Genomic DNA, 18043 nt, shown 5'->3' with positions numbered 1-18043 from the left:
ATGTCGTTTTGTGGTTGAATTATTTATATTAAAAATATATTAAACTTATAAATTTGATAAAAGAACACATTTACCGTTTAAATAATAGTTTTTATACTTTATTGGAGAAAATGATTAGCTTCAATTTTAATTATACTTGTACAGATTTCCGAGTAAATTTTGAATTAAAAAAATACTGATATATATTTTAATATTTTGTTTGCAATGTTCAAAAATGAATAAGTTTTATATTAAAATTGTTTTTTTTCTTTTAACCACCCCCCTATGTGTGAATAATAAAACCATTGTAATCGAGCTTTCTTTAAAAAAAGATACAAAACCCAAATCAACAAATCTTTATCCTACGTAAGAAAATACAACAATATATATAATATATATTACATATTTCATTATGAAAATATTAAATGTGTACGTCTTTGCAAAAATATTAAAATACAATAACTTTATTTTTGTACACATTAAAAATATGTTCATTTTTAGCAATGATAGTTCAGAAGAAGTATATGAAAAAAACAAACACCTATTATGTAACGATCCCAAAGAAACTAAAAATGCATGCAACGTTATGAAAGAAGCTTTAATACAATTAGAATATCATACTACAAATATAGTTGATTATGGATTATATAAAATATATTATACTGATTATGTGCGCTTTGATAATGTAAAATATCAATATAATACAAATGTTGAAAAAAAACAATATATAGTTGATAATCCAGATATGGTATCAATTAACAAACAGGATTAAAAGTTATAAACCAAATTGAAATTAAAAAATAATTATAATATATATATATATTTCTCTTTATTTCCATTAGTATAATAAAATAATAAACAAGTATTGGGATCCCGATAGTGATCATTTTTTGTATATAGGCTCGGTTAAAAGTATACAAAACATAAATAATTACCCAAATTAACATAATATTGTTACTATTTATTCTTTCCCATATCTTCAAACTCATCATATTTTAATTATATATATGCAATTTTATAATACGTTTTTAGGAAAAATTGTCCGTGTATACGGTCCAAGTTTAGTAATGATACAACAACGTTCCAGGAAATGGCCATGGTCTCGTGAGAAATATTTTTATGCTTTAGCTGCAAAATTTGAAGTAAGCAAAACTTTCTTCTTCTATCTCGTTATAAATCATATTTTTCGTATTATTCAAATACACTTTTATTAATTTTGTAGATATCGGAAAACAAAACTATAATTGTCATGACTTCAGCAAATATAAATGATCACAACCCTTCCAATGAAAAATATGAAAACGAAATCGTAAAAAGCGCAAATTTATTCAAAACTGACATTAATTCTGAAGATGATATTAGAAAAGGATACTTAAAAAAAACATTTGTTAACATAGCTGGATATATCATTGAAAAAAAAGACAAATATCTTGATGTCACCCATGTCGAATCTGTAATCAATATACAAATTTTAGAAACATAATAGTTTATTTCAACAATTGCTAAAAAAACATTATTTTAAATAAATGTACACATTTATAATATATACTATAACTTGCAAAAAAATATAAACATTTTATATATTCATCCATTTATGTTTTTTTCCTTAGATTGATCGCTATGCCCCCAGTTTCCTAAAACGCATGATTAGAAAAGCTTTAAATAATTTTTCCCCTCAAAAATAACATATATTTCATATATATTTTTCACCGCCTAATATTAGAAAATTTATGTTAATAAAACGATTTGTTTATGTGCATAATAATTGCTTTAAATTATCATCATAAAATGTTCTTTTGTTTTAAGAATGTTATATATATATATTATTTTTTTGTCTTTTAATATTATAATGTTTTATATATATTATTTTTTTGTCTTTTAATATTATAACGTTTTATATATATATTATTTGTTTGTCTTTTAATATTAGAATGTATCTATACATATTAATTTCGTGAATACTACAAATAGAATTGTTATTATTCATGATATTCCTTTCATTTAATTCTTATCACCTTTTTTTTGTTTACAAACATAAACATCATCATAGGCTAAAATTTGGTGGGATATCCCATATATTTAAACTATTCTGTATTCCAAATACTATCATCACTTATTCTTTATTTGTAAGTGATATTTGATTTTAATATTATTTATAGTAATGAAATTAATGAAGTGATCAGATGATTCAATACAAATGTTACATTATGTGTAATATTTTTTTATATTGTTATTTAAAGCATATAATACCAATATATTTTATACACATAATGTGAACATTATAATAAACCAACTAAAACATTCTTTCCTTTAAAAAAAATTCATATACATTCATAGAAAAAATAAAATATAACATAAATGTAGAATGAAAATAAGCAGTTTCGTTAAATAAAAATATTCATAACATGACCATTTTATGATATATATAATTCAATATAACCCTAAACCTTTAAAACGATTCCTTAAATTAATAAATATTATAAAATTATTCAAATTAAATACAATATAATACTTAACCCTAATTCACAACATAAAAACTATATAAAATTATGCAAAAATTACTTCCAAATAGGAAGTTTCTTAAATATATAAATCATTATCATTATTCCTAAATTGTCACTCTCTTCGAATCATATATTAATGATTCATTCTCTTCTTTATATTTTTTAGCTTTTCTCTTAAATATTGTTTTTGAGCTCTTTTCCGAAATCCAAATAACGAATACTAATATAAAATGTTAATAAATGTATGATTTTTTTGTTAACGTTTGGATATATTTAATGAAAATAATATTTAAAAACGCTATATTTTTTAATTCTTTATTATTTACCTTATAAGAGATTCCTAAAAAAATTGCTATTGCACCAAATATCGATAAAACTATAAATAACTTGTTTGCTGTCGACGAACTTGATAATGCATCTTCAGAACTTTGTTTAGAACTTAGTATATAATTTTCTGCTTTTTCTATCGATTGAAGGGATGGAAGATTTGTACAATTAACACTATTACATTTATTTATAAAATTATTATAATCATTTAATAAAGTAGACAATAGTTGATCATATGAACTCTTATCAGTAATACTAGAATCTCCCTTAAGTTTTTTATATTGCCCAACAAATTTGTTAGCTCCTTCCAAATATTTCTTGCAATTTGGACTTTTATCATCAAATTCATAATGCATCATACATAATGTAATAAATGCATCATATAATTTAGATATATCTTTAATATTCATTTTCATCATATTGGTTTTATCTATAAGTTCCTTATAATCTTTATACTTAGTAAAACTCGCTATGGACTTTTTATAATTATCATTATTTATATATATACTATATAAAAATTGTAGACTTTCATTTTCTTTAGTTTCGATTTGGTTTAACATTTCACTTAACCATATCATAATGTATTCAAAAACATTTATGTTACCTTTTGCAACAGACTCAAACACAGAAGAATTCTCAAAAAATGCATCAAACAAATATAAACATCCAGCATTAATTTTTTCGTGATTACTACTGCATTTGTTACTAGTACAATACGCATTTAAAATGTTTTGATTCAAAATAAATTGATAGTTCCCTTTATTGTCCAATTTATGGGGAATCGAGTTATTTATAGCATAGAAATTTTTACACTAAGAAAGCATTTAAAAACAATTAATAAAAACGCGAATTATTACAAATTTTATTAAAATAAAGTTTAATGATATGTATAATACAATATCATAAAATATAAAGGAAATTATTATTATTAAAAAATGCATATACCACGTCTTTATCCATTGTGATGAGATTTCATTTTAGATTTGTAAGTTGAGTAAAATCATGCTGTTTTATATACGTTGCTCCCCAATATGTGACGCAAATACTTTAACCCTATATATAACAGCTGTCTGTAGTTAAATATACTATAAGTTTTTCAATAATTAAATTAATATAGAATAATAAAATAATATTATTACTAAAGAAATGTTCTATTTCTGTTTATGATAATTAGCTAAACTACCTTAAATATAAGATTGATTAATACAATTTTAATCAAATGCATATATACTGCATTTTATAAAAAAAATGACTATTATTAATAAAATATGGTATAACTTTATTATAAAAATATATATACTTTTATAAATAATTTAAGTATGTTTGAACGTAGAAAAGGTATATATTTATATTTTATGTTTTAATGATTGTTCTTCTAAAACTTAAATATTTTATATATCTAAAAAATAAAAAGTTATATTATTGCTATAATCCTTAAAAGTGTATAAATAATCATTTTTTTAAATATATTAAATTTTTATATACTTGTTTCTTATAATATATAATATAGTTTTTTCTAAAATTATATTATTTTCGAATTAAGTTGCACTGTTCCCTTTTTTAATTGCATATACATAATTTTAATATTATTTTTATTTAATATATATCAATTCCAATTATATTTAACATTTTCAATAACTTTAGTTTTATTCCTATATAATTAAATTTAGAAATATACCTTATTAGATAATTTTATAATATATTTTGCACATCTTTCTCACGGTTTAAAACGACAATTAACACTGTAACCGTATTTATATGCTTAAATAAGACTTTTAATGCATATTGTTTTTAAAATGATACTTAGTAAATATTAACACATAAATAACTATTGATGCAAATTTTAAAGTATAATAGAAAATTATGTGTATTTAGGTTGGTATATTTACATTTTAGATAGGAGAGATAAGGAAAGTATGCTTTTTTAAGACAATTATGTAGCCATATAAGATTTACCTATTCTATATACCTAATTATGTCTTATATCCTTTTAACATTAAAACTTTAAATTATGTATATATATTAAAATTATTCATTAAAAATAGCTTAGAATTATTTTCTAAATATATAGTTTGCTTTTATATTTTAATAAATAATATTTTACTGCATGTTTTATAATAAACTATATTTACTTCTATGATGAAAAACTATAAAATTATTAATATTATTTTTCTTGGTATTGTTAATTCTAATATTAGCACATTAACAAAATACTAAGTCGAAATTGTATTATTTCATTTGATGTTTTGTGCATACAATTTTAATTTTATCATACCTTTAATAATATATATAATTAATATATATCAACTTATTCAAATTAAATGGATTTAATGATTTTTCCGTATTTAATACTTTATCTATTGTTATTACTATTATTATTGTTAATGCTATATCACTGTATAGTACAACGAAATAATTAATTCACTCAAGAAGAATACTTTAATCCAATTATTATTTTTCCTTGTTTCATCGTTTTTAAATCAAACATTATAGAACATATTACTTCGTAATGGCAATATATTTAATTATATATTTGTGAATTTTATATATATAATAACCTAATAAAAATATTATTAGTTCAAATTAAATTAATTATTACATACTTTTTATGTATACTTTTCATTAATATGTAATTGTATATGTTTCACAATTTTAACATATTTCAGTTTTAGTCATTTATACAATATTATATATATATTATAACAATAACGTTAATTTTATATACCAAATTGTTTATAAGTATAACAAACTATAATATTAAATTTTATTAATATATTTATATTTTTTCTTTTAACTATTTAAAAAATAATTTATTTGTGCCTCAAAACTATAAAGTTTAAAATTGTTAGTGACTAATATAATATTATACCTTTATAGTAAATAAATTAATGTATATAGAACGATTTCTATAATTTGAATTTAAAACATTAGCATAAAATGAAACTATATATAATCGAAAGTTAAAAGGATAGTATGTCTATATCTATAATGTAGTTATTAATATGTATATTTTTATTGTATTACTAAAAATGTTAGGTACATAAAAAAACTTTTATAGATATCGTTGTGTTGTCGAACCTCGATCGGTATTTTATACATCTATATTTTATGACTACCTATTATATATTGGTAAATGTTTAATTAACAATATAAATATACCCATTAACCTGAAGGTATATTATAATGTAGGAAACCGTTCCAAATGAATCAAATTATAATTATACTCCGATATATAAAATTATTATACTGTTCGTTTATAAAAATACGATTTGAATCAAAATAAATATGGTGCAAATAAGTTTTGCTAAATAAAATGTTTTATCAAATAAAGAAACATATTGTGTTATGCACAATTCAATATAATTATTATCAAGCTTTATATAATAAATAATTATGATATATCATAATATGAATTAATATACCCAATATAGACATTTTATTTTAATCATATTAAATCGATATAAACGTTAAATTATATATATTATAACTTATAAAATATGTTATGTAACCCCTTCCACATTAATGGTTATATCCACTTTTTGGTTGCATATTTAGACTTTATATGTGATTAAACATACGGGATGATACATATATTAAATTAGTATTTAAGTTATAAAAAATTAAATGCAATATAATACTTAGCCCTAACCCGAATATGGGTACCACAACATAAAAACTATATAAAAATTATGCAAAAATTGCTTCGAAATAGACAGTTTATTAAAATATATTAATCATTATTATTATTCATGGAATAATCAGTATTCGAATTATATAATAATGATCAGTTTCTTCTTTATTTTTTTAGCATTTCTCTTAAATGTTGTTTTTGAGACCGTTTCCGAAATCCAAATAACGAATACTAATATAAAATGTTAAGAAGTATACGATTTATTTGTTAAAATTTGCATATATAATGAAAATAATTATTAAAATCCTTATTATTTACCTTATAAGAAACTCCCAATAAAATTGATGCTGCAACAAATATAATTGCAATTGTAATTAGTGTATTTTTTGTTACTGGACTTCGTGGACATGCTACAACTGATGGGACATTATTACACCAATTACTATTATAATTACTTTCAAATTCTTTATAATCTTTTGATAAAGTAGACCATAGTTGTAAATAAGAACTTCCTTTATTAAAATCCAAAGCATTTTTAACTTTTTCACATTTTTCAAAAAATTCTCCAGCATTTTCTAAACATATCTTGCATTGGGTGATTGCATCACGTTCACTATACATGTTACATAATGATTTAAATGCATCATAAAAATTAGATATATCTTTAATATCAATATCTATCGATTTTATTTTATTTCCTATATCATCCATATTAATATTATTAGGTATATTCCCCTTATAACAATTATTTGTTTCTATATGTTTAGTATAAAAATCGTCTAATCTGGTCGTTCCATTTTGTTTTTTTTGATTTAGTTTATGACTTAACCATAAACTAGCGTATTGAACAATTTCATCACTTTCTAAATTTTCAAGCTTATTTAGTAACATTATAAAACCAGAGGTAATTTTTTCTTCATCACTACTACAGGTATTATCAGGGCAATACAATTTTAATAAATCCAAAGAATTAAATTCTCCCGATTTTTTCGGATCATCATCAAAAAATTTATCGATCAAATTAATTGATTCACACTACGAATATATTTTACGAATTAAACAAAAAAATGTATTAACATAAATGTTACTATGATTAAAATTAATATAATTTATAGTAATACAACATACGAATAATATAAGAAAAAGGATATATACCACTTTAGAATTCATTATAATGAAATTCTGTTATAATTTGGAGATTATGCGGGGTGATTTTATTTATATATATTGTATAAAATATACGTTGTATTTACTTAAGCTCTTTACATAGCAGTTATCTTTCGTTAGATATATTCTTAATTTTAACTTCATATAAAAAATAATATAGTAGTATTACTAAAATCATATTATACTTATTTTATGACATTTAGCTAAGCTATCTTAAATAGAAGGTTGCTTATACACTTTTCCATATGTATATATGATGCATTTTATACAAAAAATACAATTCTTACTAACATTTGGTATAACTTTATTATAAAAATGGATATACTTTTATAATGAATTTAAAAAACATATACATATGCTTTAATATAGAACACAAACAACGTCATAAAACTCAAATACTGCGCAAATATAAAAATTTAAGAAAGTTATTATTATTAGAATCCTTAAAGTATATACTTATTTCTTATAATATATATTATAGTTTTTTCTAAAATAATAGCATTTTCAAATTTAACTACATGCTCCATTTTTTATGCAAATTATATAAATTTATATTATTTGTATTTAATATAGATAAATTAAAAAATAATTTTAATGCGTTAAATAACTTTATTTTTATTCCTACATATCCCAATTTAGATGTATTCTCTGTTGGGTAATGTTATTATACATTTTCCCATCTTTTCCATTCTTTAAAACAACAATTAGCACTGAAACCCTATTTATAAGCTTAAATAAGTCTTTGAATGTATATTATTTTTAAAATAATACATAGTAAATATTAAATTTATAAAACATAAATAAGTATTGATGCAAATTTTAAAGTATAATAGAAAGCTGTGCGTAATTAAATTGTTAAATTACCCTTTAAGAGAAGAGAGATAAGATATATTTTCCATTTTAATATATAAATTTAGATAAATATTTCCTAAATACTATGCATTGTTCATTCTTATCTTATATACTTATTGATATAGTTACCAATGTATGTACATTCAAATATTTTATTAAAAATTCTATATTTTATTAATTATATGGTAACGTAATGATTTATATTAAAAAATGATTATTCAATAAAAACTAATAATATAATAAGAGTTAATATGGAATAATAAAATGACATTTAACATGAATTGAGTCTATCATTTTCTACATGGATCCAAATTTTTATAATATAAAACCACATATCCCAAATTGAATCTTTAACAAAAATATAATCATTGATATCTTTATAATGTATTATTTGTCTTTTCGATAATATTAATGTTTAATTATATGAAGGTTTCACAATAAAATAATATTTCAATATTAGCATATATGTATAAGCATATAATAATAACCTGTTATATTTATCATATTATTTATAATTACTAGAACTATAACATTCAATTTTATTAATATACTTATATTTTTTTTTTTAGTTCTTTTAAAATATAATATATTTATACCTCAACTATAAAATTTAAAAAATAATAGTGATTAATCTATTATTATACCTTATGATAATTAAATTAATATATATAACTATTCCTATCAATATAAATTAAAACATTAATATAAATGCAAATTATTGAAATGAAAAAAATGAGTATTATATATATTTATAATTTATAAATTTATTATAATATATCTATAGTATATTTTTTATGTATTACTAAAAATGTTAGATGCATAAAACACCTTTTATAGATAACGTTGTATTTTCGATTCTCGATCGGTATTTCATGCATCTATATTTTATGAATATCTATTATTAAAGTTCAGTTGGATAACATGATTTAAATGAAAATAAATATGATACAAATCATAAGTTTTACTAAATAAAATTTTCATTAAATAAAGAAACATATGATATGCATAATTCCATATAGCTCTGGGTTGCCAAGGCTTATATAATATGTAATTATGATATTTCATAATACAACTTCATATATAGTCAAAATCTATATTAATATATACAATATAGACATTTTATTTTAATCATATTAAATCGGTATGAACACTCAATTGTATATATTATACTTTATAGAAAAAATGTTATGTGGCTCTTTTCATATTAATGGTAGTATCCCTTTGGGGGGGTGCACATTTATAATTCATCTCGAGATTAAACATACGTGATTGTACATATATTAAATTAGTGTTCAAATTACTCAAAATTAAATACAATGTGATACTTAACCATAACCCCAATATGGGTTCCATAATACAACCCTGACCCACTACATAAAAACTATATAAAAATTGTGCAAAAATTGTGATCAAAAATTACTTCCAAATAGACAGTTTCTTAAAATATGTAAATCATTATTATTATTTCTAAAATAGTCACTCTCTTCGAATCATATATTATTGATTCATTCTCTTCTTTATATTTTTTAGCTTTTCTCTTAATTTTTGTTTTTGAAATCGTTTCCGAAATCCAAATAACGAATACTAATATAAAATGTTAAGGAGCGTACGATTGTTTGTTAATGTTTGCATATATATAATAATTTTTTTTTTTAATTCCTTATTATTTACCTTGTAAGAAATTCCTAAAAAAAATGCTATTGCGCCAAATATCGATAAAACTATAAATAATCTGTTAGTTATCGATGAACTTGATGCATCTTCAGAAATTTGTTCTAATATTTGTACAGTTTGTTCATCATCACCTCCAAAACTTTGTACATAATTTTTTGGTTTTTCTATCTTTGGAAAGGATGAAGAATTGGAACATTTAACATCACTATAATTCTTTTTAAAATTATCATAATCATTTGATAGTGTAGACAATAATCTATAATATGGACTATCATTAGAAATATCAGAATTGTTATTAAGTTGATTATACTGTTTAACAAATGTTTCAGCACGTTTCAAACAATTCTTGCAATCTGGACTTGTTTCATTAAATTCAATATACATCATACATAATGTAGTAAATGCATCATATAATTTAGATATATCTTTAATATCCATTTTCATCATTTTTGTTTTATCTATAAGTTCTTTATAATTACTACAACCTTCAATTTTGTTTATAGTATTTTTATACCTATCATCATTCTTTATATATATTTCATATAAAAAATCTAGACTCTCGTTTTCTTTAGGTTCGATTAGTTTTAATATTTTACTTAACCATATCATAATGTATTCAACAATATTTATGTTACTTTTTGTAACAGATTCAAACAATTTAGAATCCTTAAAGAATGCATCAAACAAATATAAAAATCCAGCATTAATTTTTTCGTGATTAGTACTACAGTTGTTACTAGTACAATACTTACTAAAAATTCCTTCATTCATATTAAATTGATAGTTTTTTTTACTGTCCAAACTACTGGAAAACGAGTTACTTGTAGAAATGAGTATGTTGCACTAAGAAACCATTTAAAAAGAATTAATAAAAACGCGAATTATTAAAAAATTTATTAAAATAAAGTTTAATATTATATATAATACAATGTCATAAAATGTAAAGGAAATTATTATTATTAAAAAATGCATATACCACTTGTTTATTCATTGTGATATAATTTTATTTTTGATTTGTAAATTGAGTAGAATCATGCTGTTTTATATACGTTGCCCCCAATATGTGAAGAAAATGCTTTAACCCTATATATAAAAATTGCCTGTAGTTAAATATATTATAAGATTTTCAATAATTAAATTATTATACATAATAAAATAATATTATTAATAAAAAAAGGTTTTATTCCTTTTTATGATAATTAGATAAATTACCTTAAATAGATAGTTGCTTAATACATTTTAGTTAAATATATATATAAAGAATTTTATACAAAAAATGCTATTCTTACTACCAGCTGGTATAACTTTATTATAAAAATATATATACGTTTGTAAATAATTTAATGTACATTTCCTTGTATTTATGTTTGAAGATAGAAAATGAATATATTTATATCTTCTGTTTTAATGGTTTCAATTCTAAAACATTAATACTCTATAAATCTAAAAAATACAAAATCCTATTATTACTATAATCCTTAAAAGTGTATAAATAGTTATTTTTTTAAATATATTAAATTTTTCTATACTTGTTTCTTATAATATATAATATATAATATAGTTTTTTCTAAAATTAAAATATTTTCAAATTTAGCTACATGCTCCACTTTATATGCAAAATATATAAATTTATATTGTTTTATTTAATATAAATAAATTTATAATTCATTTTAATGAGTCCAATAACTTTATTTTTATTCCTATATAATTAAATTTATAAATATACCTTATTAGATAATTTTATAATATATTTTGCACATCTTTCTCACGGTTTAAAACGAGAATTAGCATTGGACCAGTATTTATAAGCTTAAATAAGTATTTGAATGTATATTGTTTTTAAAATAATACTTAGTAGATATTAAGTATTAACATATAAATAACTATTGATGCAAATTTTAAAGTATAATAGAAAACTATGTGTAATTAGTTTGTTATATTTTCATTTTAGATAGGAGAGATAAGGGAAGTATGCTTTTTTAAGACAATTATGAGCCATATAAGATTTACCTATTCTATATAACTAATTATGTCTTGTATTCTTTTAATATTAAAGCTTTAAATTATGTATATATATTAAAATTATTTATTAAAAATGACTTATAATTATTTTCTAAATATATAGTTTGCTTTTATATTTTATAATAAACTATATTTACTTCTATGATGAAAAACTATAAAATTATTAATATTATTTTTCTTTGTATTGTTAATTCTAATATTAGCACATTAACAAAATACTAATTGGAATTGTATTATTTCATTTGATGTTTTGTGCATATAATTTTAATATTATTACAAGTTTAATAATATATATCAACATATTCGAATCAAATGAATTTAATGATTTTTTCGTATTTAATACTTTATCTATTGTTATTACTATTTTTATTATTGCTATATCACTGTATAGTACAACGAAATAATTAATTTACTCAAAAGGAATACTTTAATTCAATTAGTATTTTTCCTTGTTTCATCATTTTTAAATCAAGCATTCTAGAACATATATTATTTTGCAATAGCAATATATTTAATTATATATTTGTGAATTGTATATATATAATAACCTAATAGAAATATTATTAATTCAAATTAAATTAATTATTACATACCATTATACTTTGCATTAATATGTAATTGTATATGTTTCACAAAATTAACATATTTCAGTTTTAGTCATTTATACAATATTATATATATTAGAACAATAACGTTTAATTTCATGTAATATATTGTTTATAAGCATTATATCAAACTATAACATTAAATTTTATTATGTACTTATATTTTATTTTTTAACTATTTTAAAATATAATATATTTATACCTCAAAATATAAAGTTTAAAAATTAATTGTGATTAATATAATTCTACCTTTATGATAAATTAAAGCGTATAAATAAACTTCTATTAATACAAATGTAAAATACAAGAGAATAGTATCTACAATTAAAACTTAAAAAATGTTAGAAGCTTAATAATATTTTATAGACAATGTTATATTGTCGATTCTCGGTCGATATTCCATGCATCTATATTTTATGAATATATATTATTACAGTTATGTTGGCGTAATATAATTTAAACTAAAATAAATATGATACAAATAATAAGTTTTACTAAATAAAATTTTCATCAAATAAAGAAACATTGCGTTATAAATTATTCGATATAGTAATTATTAACAAATTTTATATATAGACAATTATGATGTTGAATAATACGAATTAATATATGCAATATAAACATTTTTTTTTAATAATATTAAATCGGCATGAACACTCAATTATATATATTATAACTTATAAAATATGTTATGTAACCCCTTCCACATTAATGGTTATATCCACTTTTTGGTTGCATATTTAGACTTTATATGTGATTAAACATATGGGATGGTATATATATTTAATTAGTGTTCAAATTGTAAAAAAATAATACAATATAATACTTATCCCTAACCCGAATATGGGTTCCACAACATAAAAACTATATAAAAATTATGCAAAAATTATGACAAAAAAATATTTCTTAATAGACAATTTCCTAAAATATATCAATCATTATTACTATTCCTGAGACAATCATTACTCTTTGGATCTTATGTTAATTATCCATTTTCTTTATTTTTTTAGCTTTTCTCTCAAGCGTTGTTTTTGAGATCGCTTCCGAAATCCAAATAACGAATACTAATATAAAAATTGTAAACATATATATTTTTTGATAATCGGATATAAATAATCATGTAAATAATTTATAAATTCTTTATTATTTACCTTATAGGAAATTCCCCCCAAAATCGCTATTGCACCAAATATCGATAAAAATATAATTATTTTGTTTACTAGTGACGATCCTGATAATACAGTATTAGAAATCGGGATTATCGTTACAATATTTGATTTATCTGTTTCATGCGAAGATTCAGTTGTTTTAGTTACTTTAGTATCTGATATACCACCATTTTCAGCTGTTTTAGTTACTTTAGTATCTAATACCTCACCATTTTCAGTTGTTTTTTTTGTTGGTAATGAAGGAAAATCTGTTGTTTTATCATAGTGCTCACTACCTTTTCCAAAATTAGTATAATACCTGGATAAAACAAGTAATAGTTTATTGTATGAACTGCCGTCAATATTTTCATTATCATTAAGGAGTTTTCCATATTCATCACCAAAATTATTAGCATATTGTAAAACATCGTTACTAGTTTTTTTTATATCACTATTCATATTACATAATAATTTAAGTAATTCATAAAATTTAGGCATATAACTAATATTAATATCCATATATTCCTTTATTCCTTCCATGACTTCCTTAATATATGTTTCTTGATTATTAACTTTATTCTCAGTGTACATCGTGTTTTTTTCTATATGCTTAGAATAAAAATCTTTTAATGTGTTGATATTATCTGGTGGTTTTAGGTTTAATATATAACCTAACCATATCATAATACATGTAGCATCATCCATAAGAGTATTATTATCAACTGAAAAATCAGATGTACTGAAAATGTTATTAATTAACCATAAACATCCAGCATTTATCTTATCGATATCACTGTCACAATTATTATTAGGACAATATTTCTTAAATGATCCAGTATTAAACTTATAATTTATAGAATCTTTTAAACCATCGGGAAAAAACCTCCAAAAAGTATCAAAATCTCCACACTAAGAAACCATTTTAAAAAATCAAATAAAAATGTCTATTAAAATGAAATTATTATTATTTTATAGATAATATAATATAAAAAATATGTAATAACAAACATTTTTATTCAAGAAATTATATGTACCACTTTACTAATCGCCATATTGGAAATTTATTTTTGAAGTATAAATTAACATCATATTAATTTCATATATATTCCATCAAACTAGGGGACGTAAAATTGGATTCTTTGTATAAAAATTATCTGTATTTAACCACATTTTATTTTTATATTAATTTAAAAATAATGTAAAGTAATAATACAATAGTAACATCATAGTAAATTAATAAATAATTTATATAAATTAGCTAAACTTCCTTAAATTGGAGATATTTAATACATTTTGTTCATATGTATAACATTATTTATGCTTAAATTTATGATTATTAATAATATCCATTATAAAAACTTAAATAATTTTGTAATGAGTTTAAAGTACATCTCCTTATATTTATGTCTCAATATAGAAAAATTCAAATTTGTTTCTCATGTTTTAATAAATATATTTATGTCTCTGAACCTGTAAATATGTAAAAATTAATAAATATATTATTACTATGATTTTTAAAAGTATATAAATAAATATTTTATAATATATTAAATTCTTATATACCTGTTTCTAATACTATATACCATATTTTATTAAAATTATAGTATTTTCAAATTAAGTTATGTTACTTATATCTCTATGCAAATTATATAAATTTATATTGTTTTTAATGAATGTAGATAAATTTACAATTCATTTTAATGATTTCTATAACTTTATTTTTATTCCTATATACTTCAATTTAGAAATATTCTTTATTGAGTAATTTTACAATACACTTTGCATATTTTTCCACTGTTAAAACGACAATTAGCACTGAAACCGTATTTATAAGCTTAAATAAGTCTTTAAATGCATATTGTTTTTAAAATAATACTTAGTAAATATTAAATATATAACATATAAATAAATATTGATGCAAATTTTAAAGTATAATAGAAAAATATGTTTAATTGGGTTGTTATATTACCCTTTAAGAAGAGAAAGATAAGATATATTTGCTCTTTTAATATTTAAATTTATATAAATATTTGTTAAATGTTCTGAATTGTTCATTTTTACCTTATATATTTTATTATTATAGTTATCAATGTATATACATTCAAATATTTTATTAAAAATTATATACTTTATTAATTCTGTGATAAAACAATGTTGTTTGTTATTAAAGATGGTTCATTAAATAATGATAATATAATATGCGTTCATATGGAATAATAAAATGAAATTTAACATTAAATGATCCTTTAACCCTTTCTCCATTGATCCAGTTTTTTATAATATAAAACCACATATTCCGAATTGGATCTTTAACAATAATATAAAATTGATATCTTTATAATGCATTATTATATGTCATTGATTTTTTATTTCAATAACACAACTTTTAATTACTGGAAATATCCACTTTTATATTTTTTTTACTGAATATGCATAAAAAACAATTATATTTTGCAATGTATGATAGAGGTGTAGAGGGTCACTGTTTATATTTTTTAAAAATATTATTATGAATTTTTTCAATAATAAATTATTTTATAAAATATATTTTTTTTATTCATTCATTATATTATTAATTACTTTATTCTTATAATTTTAGAGAAATATTATAATGGAAGTCAAATGAATTGATTAAACAACATCGTTTTATATAGATTATTAAAATACATATATTTATATTATAATATTACACATATATATTTTTTTTGATGATACTTATGAGTTTATTTACCTATAATAATAATAAACGAATTTACTTATTTGTTATTTTTAATATTTATATTGAATTTTAAAGTCAGAATCATAAACATCTGAGCTTTGGTTATTTAACAAAAAATATAAGACATTAATTAAATTTATAATTATAAAGAATTGTGATTTCTTTATAAACAAAAAAAATTAAAAAATAATAAATTAATAAATGGTACAGGATCGACCTGCATAAGTTGGTACATATTTAACAATGGAGATTTTTCCACAAACAGAATTTATTGATTTTTTAGTCTCTTTTATTTGATTAGATGAATTTATAATTATTTGCATTTTATTTTTTTCCATCAGTTGAGTTTATAACCTCTTTCATGTTTTTTTTTCTTCAATTCCTTTCTCCATCCAAATGGCAAATACTAAAATAAAAATAGTAAAAATAGTAAAAATATATAATATTTTATAGTGAAGAAATATTTTAAAAATTATATACTTCATAACTTTCTTTTTATTTACCTTGTACATAATTCATAAAATAATGTGTGTAAAATAAATATACCTTTAACGTAACTTATTTCACTATATATATTTTCTCCAAATACCACCTTATACTTTTATTCCATTCAAATTCATTCTTTCATCACTCCATTTATCATTCGGTTCAGGTGTTACTGAGGAAGGAAATCATAATAAATTATTTTCTTCCAATTCCATTTCATCTACCCCAGTTTCTTATATTATGCATTGATAATATTTAAATCAACGTTTTCTTTTAGGATCGAATCGATACTTTGGAATAATCTTTCTATATCTATTCCAATATTCGACCGATTGACCCATAAACCATTAACACAAAATTAACAATAAAATACAAAAAGTAAATAATTCATCGGATTTACCATAAGTTATATTAATACGAAATGCAATTCTTATAGTTTGTCAAAATATATTACATTATTCGATCCTTTTCATAGTCATCTTCATTTTCATTTTTTCTTACATATTTAGACATAATATAAATATTAAAAACGCTAACTTATCCTTTACATATTTTAACAATTTATTTCCTATATATATTTAAAACAATTCTTTAAACTAATAAATGTTATCGAATTATAAAAAATTAAATGCAATATAACACTTAACCCTAATCCGAATATGGGGTCCAAAAACATAATACTGACCCACAACATAAAATCTATTTAAAAATTATACAAAAACATTATAAAAATATTATAACTATACATATATAACATTATATATTATTGGATATACTATTTAATTATTCTTATATACCCAATAATTATTTTCAAAAATTATGATAAAAAATTATTTTCAAATAGACAATTTCTTAACATATATCAATAATTATTACTACTTCTGAAATAGTCACTATTCTTCGAATCATATATTAATGATCTATTTTCT

General features: G+C 20.3%; 5 protein-coding genes across 5 annotated transcripts; 1 reads left to right on the top strand and 4 right to left on the bottom strand.

Moving 5' to 3' along the window:
* Positions 1-214: 214 nt before the first annotated feature.
* On the top strand, positions 215-1462 carry PY17X_0118801 (fam-a protein; the record flags this gene model as incomplete). The annotated part of the gene is made up of 5 exons (XM_034637504.1): positions 215-345; positions 481-664; positions 822-891; positions 1012-1121; positions 1202-1462. The coding sequence occupies 5 exons, from the start codon at positions 215-217 to the stop codon at positions 1460-1462; spliced, it is 756 nt and encodes a 251-aa protein (XP_034493338.1).
* A 1154-nt stretch (positions 1463-2616) lies between these two features.
* On the bottom strand, positions 2617-3770 carry PY17X_0118701 (PIR protein; the record flags this gene model as incomplete). The annotated part of the gene is made up of 3 exons (XM_022956984.2): positions 2617-2703; positions 2810-3622; positions 3756-3770. The coding sequence occupies 3 exons, from the start codon at positions 3768-3770 to the stop codon at positions 2617-2619; spliced, it is 915 nt and encodes a 304-aa protein (XP_022811169.1).
* Positions 3771-6606: 2836 nt separating this feature from the next.
* PY17X_0118601 (PIR protein) lies at positions 6607-7611 on the bottom strand (the record flags this gene model as incomplete). Its single annotated transcript, XM_022956989.1, has 3 exons — positions 6607-6672; positions 6760-7476; positions 7597-7611. The coding sequence occupies 3 exons, from the start codon at positions 7609-7611 to the stop codon at positions 6607-6609; spliced, it is 798 nt and encodes a 265-aa protein (XP_022811170.1).
* Positions 7612-9957: 2346 nt separating this feature from the next.
* On the bottom strand, positions 9958-11125 carry PY17X_0118501 (PIR protein; the record flags this gene model as incomplete). The annotated part of the gene is made up of 3 exons (XM_034637503.1): positions 9958-10044; positions 10132-10977; positions 11111-11125. The coding sequence occupies 3 exons, from the start codon at positions 11123-11125 to the stop codon at positions 9958-9960; spliced, it is 948 nt and encodes a 315-aa protein (XP_034493337.1).
* Positions 11126-13759: 2634 nt separating this feature from the next.
* PY17X_0118401 (PIR protein) lies at positions 13760-14961 on the bottom strand (the record flags this gene model as incomplete). Its single annotated transcript, XM_034637501.1, has 3 exons — positions 13760-13825; positions 13913-14818; positions 14944-14961. The coding sequence occupies 3 exons, from the start codon at positions 14959-14961 to the stop codon at positions 13760-13762; spliced, it is 990 nt and encodes a 329-aa protein (XP_034493336.1).
* Positions 14962-18043: the final 3082 nt, after the last annotated feature.

This window comes from Plasmodium yoelii, assembly GCF_900002385.2.
Source record: "Plasmodium yoelii strain 17X genome assembly, chromosome: 1".
Lineage (NCBI taxonomy): Eukaryota > Apicomplexa > Aconoidasida > Haemosporida > Plasmodiidae > Plasmodium > Plasmodium yoelii.
The sequence above is the reverse complement of the archived record's forward strand: the minus strand, read 5'-3'. Positions and strand labels throughout refer to the sequence as shown.